Source organism: Linepithema humile, chromosome 1, assembly GCF_040581485.1.
Source record: "Linepithema humile isolate Giens D197 chromosome 1, Lhum_UNIL_v1.0, whole genome shotgun sequence".
Lineage (NCBI taxonomy): Eukaryota > Metazoa > Arthropoda > Insecta > Hymenoptera > Formicidae > Linepithema > Linepithema humile.
In genome coordinates, this window is record NC_090128.1 from 31,572,309 (window position 1) to 31,585,074 (window position 12,766).

The 12,766-nt window shown below is 35.8% G+C and overlaps 3 protein-coding genes across 3 annotated transcripts in view; 1 reads left to right on the forward strand and 2 right to left on the reverse strand.

Annotated features, from left to right (window-relative positions):
* Positions 1 to 8,501, reverse strand: part of LOC136997092 (uncharacterized) — a 36,381-nt gene extending 27,880 nt beyond the window's left edge. The window contains exon 1 of the transcript XR_010887911.1: positions 8,145 to 8,501. The gene's annotated coding sequence lies outside the window, so the exon portion shown is untranslated. The remainder of the gene's footprint in view (positions 1 to 8,144) is intronic.
* LOC136997089 (putative leucine-rich repeat-containing protein DDB_G0290503) overlaps positions 1 to 12,766 on the reverse strand; it is a 65,919-nt gene that overhangs the window by 41,610 nt on the left and 11,543 nt on the right. The window lies entirely within an intron of this gene.
* LOC105679710 (hybrid signal transduction histidine kinase L-like) lies at positions 2,629 to 4,529 on the forward strand. The gene is made up of 2 exons (XM_012379906.2): positions 2,629 to 3,310; positions 3,389 to 4,529. The coding sequence occupies exons 1-2, from the start codon at positions 2,719 to 2,721 to the stop codon at positions 4,213 to 4,215; spliced, it is 1,419 nt and encodes a 472-aa protein (XP_012235329.2). The 5' UTR covers positions 2,629 to 2,718; the 3' UTR covers positions 4,216 to 4,529.

Sequence of the window (12,766 nt, forward strand, 5' to 3'; positions counted from 1 at the left end):
TTCGTACATGCGGAATATCAAACGGACGAGTCTCGGTCAAATTTTGCATCTCTTTCTCTCTCGGCCAGGGCCGCTTTCAAATATTCGGATACATGTGACTTGTTTACGCGATTGCGAATGTACTAAACGAACGAGCGCGTTGTGTTTTGGCAGCAAATTATCATTATTTAATAACTGACAACTATAAAAATAATACACGCATTGCGATGTCATGTTTTTGTCACATTTTATCTTCAGAGAAAATGTATCTGTCAATTAAATGTTTTATTTCTGAAATAATTATAATAATTAATCAATAAATATGCATTATAAAGTAAAATAAATACATTTTAATTATGGCAAAGGATTAAACTGTACATAAATCACGTTGTAGACGCGACAAAGAGTGACGATAGAGTGTAAAACGAACCAAACCGTTCCATCTTTTTTTTATTCAGTCGGCGTGCGCGCGAGCGGGAATAACGCGGCATCGCCCGGACGCGTGGAATATCAACGAGCGCACCGGTCGTTCTACGATGTTTCTGCATACTACCCGACGTACGATTTATTCGTCCGCACTTTATCTTTCCGCTATGTATTTTTTGCAAATATATTTTTTAGCGTCGAAAACGATATGTTTTCGTCGAATTCGAGGGTGCATTTATCATAGCAGGTTTTTTCGTGTTTTGATATTTTATTTTCGAATTTCTACCAAAATCTTCAAGGAGTTTCTCGATATATTATACAATCCTTTCTTTTTGCAGCTATTCAATAAATATCTATCTTAGGGTTAATAAATAGCAGATTTTATACATCAAACAGTCTTGCAAAATATACAAGATATTGCTGACAAAGCGAGGTAAAGATCTCTATTTATATAATGTGCAGTATCACGTAAGCAGCGACAAGCTCTCCGACAAATTGCACACACACGCACCGCGAACGCTTTATTCCACCGGCGTGTCGAGCGTATGCGCGAAATATTAATCGCGACACTCGGATCGCTAGATTGCCACCGCGGGCATCCTTAATCCGCGACTGCACGCGTCACAACACATGCGCGTTGCATTAAATCACAATATAAAACTCCGTATATTTGTATATTTATTTATCTATATTCGAAAGGACATCGCGCATATGAATATCAAATTTCGCAGGTGGCAAAAAAATTTGGTTTTTTTTAGAAAAACATAAATGCATCGAGATGCATGTTTTAAATACAATGTGAGATTTTTGCAAACAAATTTGCGTAATTTTATATTGTAAAAAATATATTTTAACGTAACGTCTGTATCGCTTCCTCGATATACAGCAGCGCTCGGAATTAGTTGCACATTTTGGGCCGATTTCCGAGACAACGCTTCCTGTTCCCCCACTATCGCTCGGCCGCTGGCGGCCGAGCCGCCGATAGCTCTGGCTCAGGAGCGTTTTATATTAGAAATAGGCTGGATTGTTTAGGCATCTTTCGGGAAATCGTAACATTTTCTCCACTACATAAATAATGTTTATTTTTATTAATACATAATATATATATATATATTTAATTATTAATGAAAATAAACATTATTTATGTAGCAAAGAAAATATTACTATTTTCTGAGAGGTGCCTCAACACAACCCGCCTATTTCTTATATAAAACGCTCCTGCGCCAGAGCTATCGGCGGCTCGGCCGCCAGCGGCCGAGCGGTAGTGGGGTAACAGGAGGCGTCGTCTCGGGAATCGGCCCGAAATGTGCAACTAATTCCGAGCGCTGATATACAGGGTGTCCCGCGTAACTTGTCCCACCGGAAACTGGGAGGTAGATGGGATTAAAATAAATATAAAAGTCCTTTACCGTTTTACGATATTCGCAATAATAAACGAGATATTAATTTTTACATTTGGACTAATGAGAGCGCGTTGAAAGAAGCGCTCCAGCCGCTTAAGGTCTAGCCCGGCTCGGCGCGGTGCGGCGAGACGTGAGCCGGGCGCCGAGCCACGGCGCGTTTCCCCTCTTGCCTTTCCAACGCGCCGCCCGCAGCCAATGTATGATAGACTAGGCCGGGCTAGACCTCGAGCGGCTTGAGCGCTTCTCTCGATGCGCTCTCATTAGTCCAAATGTAAAAATTAATATCTCGCTTATTATTGCGAATATCCTAAAACGGTAAAGGACTTTTATATTTATTTCAATCCCATCAACCTCCCAGTTCCCGGTGGGACAAGTTACACGGGACACCCTGTATAAGCGAACTGTATATTTTTTCTTCTGCACTTTTTTTTCATGCGAACCGAAATGTCAGCAAAGAGGCGGCGACGGTTGAGGTGGTTTCTATTATTGAATCGTCGTCTTTACCCCATTGATAAAGCGTTACTCCACACGCGTAACAAGTCACTACGTCGTGCACGGCGACGAAAAAAAAACCGTAAAAACTCAATTAAACAGAAGAAACTTTGTCATTCGCTTTCCATGTCGCGAACAATTCGCGTCTAATATGTATTTGTGAATAAAGAGGAAATTTTGCTTTTACTGCACTCGGCGACGATGACATGATGATCGTAACGATACGAACGATTGTCATCAATATGGCGAACGTCACTTGTGGATAGTGGGAGATTGGGACCATAAATAATTCGATAATAAGGAAGTGGTGGGAGATTGAGGGGGGGGGGGTCGGTCGTTTTTTATCGTTCCCCCCTCTCTTTCTATTCATTTGTTCTTAAAAGTGACGAGTTGGTGACTGCTCAAACATCATTCAAAAATGTCCACCTGCAGTGGTGAGTTTGACAAACTCAGTCCAAATATTGTTTCGTGCTGTGCCGAGATAAAACGCAAAACGGAGGAATTGAATATTTTGAAACGCAAATGCAAAGAATACGAGAAAGATATATCCGACATGACAGCTAAATGGTTACAGGCTAAGACAGATTGGACACATTTGGACAGTATAATGAATGTGCTATCGGGAACAATGTGCCATAATAATAATAATAATAATAATAATAATAATAATAATAATAATAATAATAATAACAATAAGAAAAATGACACGGATGTTGTGACAAGTAATGACGATGACAGCATTAATCTTCCGACGACATTTATTATAAAACAAGAATCGAATACCGTTCCTACATCTATTACGATCGACGATGAAAATTATTCCAATGGAGAAATCACCAAAGAACAATTATTGAATGTTAATTATAGTAACAGTATGAAGAAAAAAAGTGATGATAATGACGGTGGTGCTGGTGATGATTGTAGTAATGTCGGTGATGACGAATCTACGTCTAAAAAATTCAGATATGATGGTATTAAGATGGTTGTTGGAGATAATAATGATGATGAATGTGAGTATTATCAATTTTAAATGTTTATTACCATCTATCACGTTAATGTATATATGTTTTTTCTCTTACATGTCGTAGATTTCATTGAACCTCGTATAATAATCGATGACTCTGATATACCGAACCTTATTCCGAGCGTTGCTATGTGGCTACCGAGTGAAGTGCAGCAACAACGTCAATCATGGTTATCGGACAAGATATACATCGCTACGGTGGATACTAAACACTACATAAAAATGTTGTGTAGTGAGAATACGAGATCAAATTATATGAAGACTTGTGTGTACAATACCGTGCTGAAACGTCGGACAGATATACCCAGTCGTTATCCATATTTGCAATCGATTCAAAATGTAAAGGGATATATCTATAGTGTTCATTTGGGCGACGACAGTCAGCGAAAACTCGTCGAAACAAAAACGAAACAATATTTATTACCTATATTTATGACTAATAAAAAATTTTACAATATTTTGCAAATACACAAAAAAAGAAAAAATATGATGTTTAAAAAAATTACGAGTATTCCGACGTTCGATCGTAGACGCGAGTCTACATTAATTTACAATCAAACAAAAAATATTTTTCTTTATATTCCAGATCGATACTGCGAAATTTTTAAAATTGTATCGTATGTTCGTGACAGTGACAGTGATAATTATATTGATGGAGACAGAATAAAACATCATCATTACATCGTATCTGGGTGTGATGAGAATGATCGATACAATATTTGCGTTGACAATAATATTGTGACAAATAATATTTTGGCTGTAAATAATTTTGTAGTTGTCACGTTTAGCAATATCAATGACGATGAAAAACGTTTGATCGATCCTGTAGTGGAAAAAATATGCACTGATACGATCAGTAGCAATATGTTGTATTCGCGTTATCGTTTTTAATTTTGTTTTTAATAAATCTTTACAATACGATTCATAAATATATTCAAATGTTACTGCATATTTTTTATTCGTTTATTCATTTGTCTGTCGAATATGATTCAATATTACAAAATTTTTTTGAGTCATCATAACGTTCTCGATATATATTCGTAGTAACGATGGTTTTTGAGTGCGTAAACCAGACATGCGAGGAATATATGTTTCGATTGTATTTATTAACGATAAATCGCAAATTTTGGCGTAATCGTCACGTGCGTAACAACACCAAGTACGTAACATCGGTAGCAATAAAATGTTTTCATTGATCAATTGAACATGTTGATTTTTTTCGAATTGAATCGTAAAATGTTTCTTAGCGGTAATGGAATTGGCGATTGTGAAACGAAGATGATAATTGTTGTTGGGCGCCCAAGTAATTCAGCGGGGAGGGGGCTACGTTTCGCCGATTCACCCCCTGAAGGTACTGTTCAGGTCCGTAACTGCATGTTGGCTACCCTCAATGTCTCGCCGTAGAACGACATTAATAATTTGCAGTCGCCTTTCGGAAAGTTGGAACGATATTTCGGTAGTCGTAACGCCGGTTTTACTGTTGCTCGTGCTAATAATTTTCCATTCCCTCTACCCATGTTTTCCCTCACGAAACTCGATTCGGTACGGTGATTTCGTTTATTGCGTCTGCAAGTTGCAAATATAGGTATACAGGGTGATTCAAAATAACCTGATGTCCTTGCAATGCCATATTTTTGAGCGAATTCTGAGACAATTTTTTCTTTTACAAAATTTTGTCCGAATCTTAGTTTTCGAGTTATAATTGAAAATAGATAGCAACTTACGAGTTCGATACAACGGGCAGGCAGGGACGCGCAACGTATAATGAGACTGTCAAATGTTTACTATCGTCTCATGATGCATTGCTCGTCCCTGCCTGTCCGTTGTATCTGACTCGTAAGTAGCAAACTATTTTCAATTATAACTCGAAAACTGAGCTTTGGACAAAATTTTGTAAAAGGAAAAATCGTCTCAGAGTTCGCTCAAGAATATGGCATTGCAAGGACATCAGGTTATTTTGAATCACCCTGTATGTATGTTATATCTCATGACTATTGTCGCATGTTCGAGAACTTCATGCTTTACTTTTATTTCGATTGCTAAAAAGTTTTCGAAAGAAGAAGAAAAGAAGAAGAAATTCTATCGAAATCGTTATTTCCTTCGATATTTGGCAGTTTTATTTCATATTCTCTTTTATAAGTTTATAATTTTATTCACATAATTAAGCTTTGGAAATATTTTTAAGATTGTTTCCTGCATTATATTAATTTATTAACACTAATTTATTGAATTATATTTTTATTAAATTAGCATGTAAATATCGAGAGATCTAATTCAATTAATCGCGTGTGAATACGTAAGAAAAAATCTGTCAATAGTCAATAAAATTTGTCAGTCGATAAAACGCGTCTTAATTTTACAAAATTTTTTCACATTCAGGTGTTGATCGTCGACACGCTCCTGCACTTGCAGCCGGGGAACCCTAACTCTGTGCCTTGCAGACCAACGGGGGTTTCGTATGGATTTTTGTCATCTACCCTTCGAAAAGCGGGGGACCATTCGCTGACTTCAGCGAATTAGTCGTCCGAAAGAATTGGATTACGAGATTACGATTCGACTGCCTCCGCCCGAACATTCGGTAATATATTTGCATGCAAATGCGAAACTGCACCAGCGCGAATAAAATTTTATGAAGAAACGTCTACGTCGCAATGGGACGCCGTGCTGCTTTTATCGAGGATAATCGTGAAACTACTTACGAAAGTTATAAACAAATTATAATTGGAACAAGGTGGCTCTCGATACAACGGAATCTCTTCGTCGGTTCGATAGAATCTCTTCAAGGATTATGGTGCCATAATCCTCATTGTGCAACCATCGTCAACGGTGTCGGGCATCTCGCGTGAGATGCATTCTAGATTAATCGAGCGACGGTATGTAAACACATCGAATGCCCTAGGGGCGGGTTTGGAAAATTTCCAAACATGACGGCCATCAAAATTTTATTAAGTAGCTCCGCCCCCTCGCGAACGATAAAGTTTAGCTTTGCATTATTTCGAGTGCATACGCCAATTTTGAGAAGTTAGTGAGACTGAGATAATAATAGTAACGTTCCCGAGTCGAAATTTAGCACCTATATTGAACCTTAATCTTTTATTTTGAGGTAGGCATAAGAGAGTCAAAGTAGATGTTATGCATTGTATCGTATGTATATAATAGCACCTACTTTGGCGCTACAATATGTCCGAAATTTCCTTTTTTCCTGCTAAAGCTTCAAAGTAGGGTTTAGTTAAAACCCTCCGTTGACCCGCTTTAGACCCTGAAAATATATAGATTCCTTTTTGCCAGCACTACTTTTATGATATTATCAAGAAATTCTAATGATTGCAAATGTTCACAATAAAGAAAAATACTAACTATAATTTTGATTAACGATAATTTTTAATAGCATACAATTTAAAAATATCATTAATCAATACCATTTAGTTGAATTTTATTATCTTTTGAAAATTTGTAATTATTAGAAATTTCTTGATAATATCAAAATATAATATCAAAATTCAACTATTGAGTATTAATTTCTGATATTTTTAAAAATTCTATGTTATTAAAAATTATCATCAATTAAAATTATATAGTTAGTAATTTTTTTTATTATTGTGAAGATTTTTGCAATCATTAGAATTTCTTGATAATATCATAAAACTAGTGCTGAAAATCCATATACCTTTGTGATTATATTAAAAATATTAAATTAAGATATTAAATATAAAATAAGATACTAAAAACATTACATAATATTTATTGAATTAAATATTATTTATTAAGTATATGTAATACATATAGTTAAGAGTATATTATTAAGTATAGTTAACATGCGTTAAAACAAGTTCAGACAGAAATATTTATACAGAAAAAGGTCCAAATTAAGACTGAAACGTTTGATAATATTGTATCACTTAATAAAGCAATAATCAAAATACAACCACATTATGCATATTGCTCGTATAGTTTTTCATTCTTATTTGAATTTTAACGAGTACATCTAAAATAGTTAACATTTAATAAAAAAATTAATTTAAAAAAATTTTTTTGCGCTGAATCTTTTTCAGATATCATATCACTATTTTGAAGAAGGAAACGGAAAGGTATCAATATTAATGAAAGTTGGAAATGCAACAAATTAAATATTTGTCTTTATGATTAAACATTATAATAACTTTTATAGGTCGAATTTATCTAGTATATATATATATTTAGTATATATATATATTTATATATATATATACTAGATAAAAGTTCGAGATTTAATGGAGGAGTTCTCGCAGTAATACAATCTATTTTGTGAGGCTCTATAGGTTTAAAGTAGTATTTCAACATCAAATTATAGGAGATCAAGTTTTAAAAGAGGAGTTCTAAGTTCTAATTCCGTAAAAATAGGTTCATATAGGCTGTATGAGCATTAAAAGAGACGCTAAATTTCGACTCGGGACATCCGGTTTGATAGATTTGCAAACGCTGCCGGCAAATCGCGCGGCGGCGATTACACCATCGGTTACGGTGCGCCTAAGAGCGAAATCTTGTCGAGAAAATTATTCGATTGTGCAACCAGAGATCCAGGATCCCTCGATAGAGTAAAATGGTTCGATGTTTCTTAATAATCAGACAAATTGCGATCAATCTTCTTACGTAAAGCGGAATACATTTCCGATAGACGGAAAGATCATTTTTTATGAGAATTTTATATCAAACATTTTCGAATTAAAATATGATAAAAATTAATCAAATTTTGAAGAATTTTAAAGAATTCGAGAAAAAATAAAATAATATAACTAAATAAAATAACAAAATAAATGTTTAAAATAATTTCATAAACTTACATGCATCGCTATGTTGATGAGGATTATCTCACGGTCGTAAACACGGGGACCCTACGCCCTATGACGGAGCTGGCGAATGAGTAGGAGATCCCGTTGGCACGACTATTATGTAGGCCGGGACTTAGCGCCAGCACCTCTGAGAATTGTCTTGTCCCGCCTGCCAAAGGGTTCGCATTCTGCGAACGCTATAAATCGGTTTATACTCGCGCCACCGACACAGATATTACCCCGGTCCAAAGCACCCGCCTGCCAACTCCGTTCCGCGAAATCTAGCTCTTCTAGATCACGCTTCTAGATCAGCTCCAAATCGAGCGCGACGTCTCAGTCCGTTGCACAATTGGACATTGCACGGATCGAACTGCGATCGGAGCGGTTTCTTGCGCCTGCATTTCGCAATGGTATTCACGATCGACAAATCAAGATATTTAACTATTCTCTCAATCTCCATCAATTTATCGCATCGTACTTAATTATCTTAATGCTCAGACGTTTTTGAAATCTATTTAAACCGCAGAATATTTTTGCGTGATATATTGCAACTACATTCCACAAATTTTGGAAAGAGATGTTTACGAAACAGCATATAAAAAATTAAATTTTATTCCTGTAATCTTTAAATTTTATTAAGGAATTAATCAAAGAGCAAGATATTAATTATAAATCTGTTTTAAAAAGTTATAAAGTTTAATTTTAAAGTTTCAGATTTTTTAGATTTACCGGTCTTTAAATTCTTTGTTGATAAAAATCTGCATGAAAAGTATCATTCGCTCTCTCAGTATTTTCAGTATTTCAGAAATTTACTACATATGTAGATGCCTCATAGTTTTGGTACGCTAGCTACTTGTTTTTTTACGGACGCGTTCTTTATTTCAGCAAATAAATAATGGATTATTTATCTTTAGAGGAGAAAGTTGAAATAATTTTGATTTATGGTGAGTCTGGAAGAAATATCGACGATAGTGAGAGAAAATGGCAAAAACTAATTTTCACTGATTACAGCGCCATCTATTACGATTCGAAAAAATGTCTTGGACAAAACTTAAGTATTTTTTCCAAGGAATCCGAATCTGCAATAAAAAATGGGGGTTCCTATTTAAAATTTTAAAGTTGCCACCCGCCCCACCCCCAAGGGGCAGTGGGGGCGGATTAATTTTTACACAGGCAGACGTCCCCCTTGATAATATTAAAAGTTTATTTGGGACATTTTTTCGTACAATGCTTATTTTTCGAAATATTTAGTTGTCTCAAGTTAAATGGGACACCTTGTATATACCACATTTACGCTATCACGGTTTCCAGCGGGTGAGTCACTCGACCGGCAAGAGGAGACGACGATGACGTATCCGTTGATACGTTGCACCACTCGTAGATGCACGTAATATCGAGAGAAAAAGAAGAAAATGCAAGCCTTGGCGAGAGAGTAGGAGCGGACCAGGGCGAGAGGAGAGCGCAAAAAGGAGCAAAACGCGGCGCGAAACCTGCTGGGTGTTGCAGGTTTCGCGCCGCGATGACGCTGCACTCTGTTTACGGCTATGACATAAATCAGTTATACGCCACGTACGCGAATACTGTGCGTCATTACGCAATGCGAGAACTTACCTACCATGACGGAATTCCGCGACCGGCTGATCGAGCATTTTGTTACACCGTTAATTCGAAATGCTATTTTTCTTGAGCCAATTCAAACAAAAAAAAAGAAGGTAATTATTAAAGAGATCGCGAGTTCAGAGATCGTGATTGCCGCAAGTCTTTGTGTAGAAAAAAGAATTTATAATCATCAAGCAGAAGTTTTTATATAACTTAGCAAAATTTATATAAATTTCTTTCAATCATATTTCATTTATCAGTTTTTGTAATAAAACCATTTTATAATTGATGAATGAAACGTATGCATCATGTGAATATATTATGAGAGTGTATACGTAATAATTTTCTATCTTTTAATCGATAACAATGACGTTTGCTGTAGCGGAATACCAAAAGGAGAAAGGTGGGAGTTTGCCTGGAATTCGAATGACTATGACGTAGCCATATTTACCACGATAACGTAGAGCCGTTAAGGTCCGTTTAAGGTCCGTTTATACATATCCGTACCGTATCCGTACCGTGTCCGTACCGTACACGTCCGTGCACGGATGCTAGATTCGATTCCATATGATTAAATGTAAGTATTTACACTATTCCGTATCCGTGCCGTCCGTGTCCGTACCGGCACCGCAGATATCGTTGGCGACGATATTTTCACGGACCGGACGGCACTGAACGTGTCGGTACTGACAAATGTAAATAGGCTTCAGTGTAGCATTCAGATTTTTGAGTCTCATTTTGTATCAATCTGCGATATTGAGAGCATTCTTTTAAAATAAAGAAATGGATTATGATAGAATTATTTCAACAAAATTGATAGAATTAGTGCAACAACACATCGAATTATACGACCTTTCCCATCCAAAATATCTTGATGGAATTTATAAAGAAAAACTGTGGCAGAGTATTTCTCAAGAACTTGACCAACCAGATAATTTTACTCATGATAAATATTATTTTACAAATAAATTTTTATATTCATTAAACATCATTTTATTTGAAGAAAAAATACACAATTCTCTTCAAAAATTTATACATATGTAGGAACGTGTTTTCGCTAGCCGGTTCTCTCCATTTTGTATATTGTTTTCGTATTTTATTATCAATTAAATTGAGTAACACATTAAAAGCATGTTCTGACATTCTAAAATATTGATAAAATTTAGTTGCATCATCAAAAAATTCTTTATATGTAAAATGTAAAAAATTCATCTTTTGTTTTTCGTTTTGTCCATGCTTTATAAACCCATAAAATCCGTTTTTTTTTTTTTTTTTTTAAGATTTCTTTTCGTCTAAAATTAATGCTATTACCGCTAATTCGTTTATCGATAGCTTTGCCATGTTCACAGTTCAGATGTATGTCTTAAGACTGATGTTTCAAAATAATCACGGATGCGAGCCGGATATGTGTAAATACTCATATCGAATCTTGCCGGTACGGTACGGACACGGTACGGATATGTATAAACGGACCTTTATCCATCTTGCGACATTACGTAATGCAGAGATGACAAATGCATCTATGGCGGAAGACGTTCAAAACGTATTAATATGACGCCGTAACAAATTGCGTTTGAACTTGAAATGACTCCAATAATGGACTTTTAATTCCTTATGCGAATTAATGCGCCTTCGTGCAAATTAATGAATAAAACATTACGCGGAAAATTGATAAAGCTCGTAACATTTACACGCAACATTAACATTTGTTTTCTTGTCAAGAAATTAATAGGAATAAAAGTTTTTGCGTAATCGGCGTACAAGTACGTACAAGGACAAGTGCGATAATAATTAATAGAAAAAATATTTGATATTGGAAGAATCCATTATTATATCTCTGTCAACATCGCCGATATTATATCTTTGATATAATAAAATTTTATCATGACGAATGGGCGCGTAAAAGAATTTAATCGTCCGTAATCTCGTTTCAGGGTAAACACTATGTCACACCAACAGCGCGCGAAAAAAATATCTGCTGTTATTGGAACGTCTAGAAAATTCACGGATTTTAATTCTTTCACGTAAACAAAGCGATTAAATGCATTCGAGAAACGATGTAAGAAGACAGATTAACTGGCGGATTCGTTTCTTATTGGAATGCCAGCTGCGGAGTGTCGCTTAATCACTGTTAATGTGTTAAAAAATGGAACAGGTGCGCGCTGATTGGTATGCACATACCAATACCTGCCATTTGATATCGCTCAAACGTTATCTAAAACATTTGCAAGTATTTGTTTGCACGGTCGCCATATGTGACTCATTCATCCGCACGTCTGCACTCGCGCTCGTTAGACACGGATTGCTTAAAGGAAATACATTTTGCAAAATTATCATAAAATAGTACACTCACCCGAAAAAAAAGCGGTACACTGAAAATGTGGGAAAAATTCATCAAATTTCAACTGACGATAACTTCGTAAATAATAAAGATAGAAAGTTCTATAAAATATGGAAATGAAGCTAAAAATCTCTACTTTAAGAATCAATTTATTTCAATGTTGCAAAATAAATTTATTGAAAATAGCGGATGACAAAACGCGAGCATGCAAAATTGAAAAATAATGGTTCGAGTTTGCGACGGTGCACGGTATAAACAAAAAATTGTAGCTTATTGGGATCAAAAGCGTACGAAAGTACAGAGTCTCCTCTTTAAAATGCTTTTTTATGCATCTCGATACGATGATTTTTCGCCGAGAGATTCGCATTTGAAGAAAAAGGCAGATTCTTACTTCAAATGCGAATCTCTCAGCGAAAAATCATCGTATCGAGATGCATAAAAAAGCATTTTAAAGAGGAGACTCTGTACTTTCGTACGCTTTTGATCCCAATAAGCTACAATTTTTTGTTTATACCGTGCACCGTCGCAAACTCGAACCATTATTTTTCAATCAATTGTTTTGCATCCGAAGGAGATGTCTGCAGATCTTTTGTGATTTCTCCGCCCTGACTTTTTGTTTATGCTCGACCGCACATTGCGAGAAGAGTGCTTGATTTCTCTTGATCTTTTTCTTTCGAGACGCGTTACTTATTCG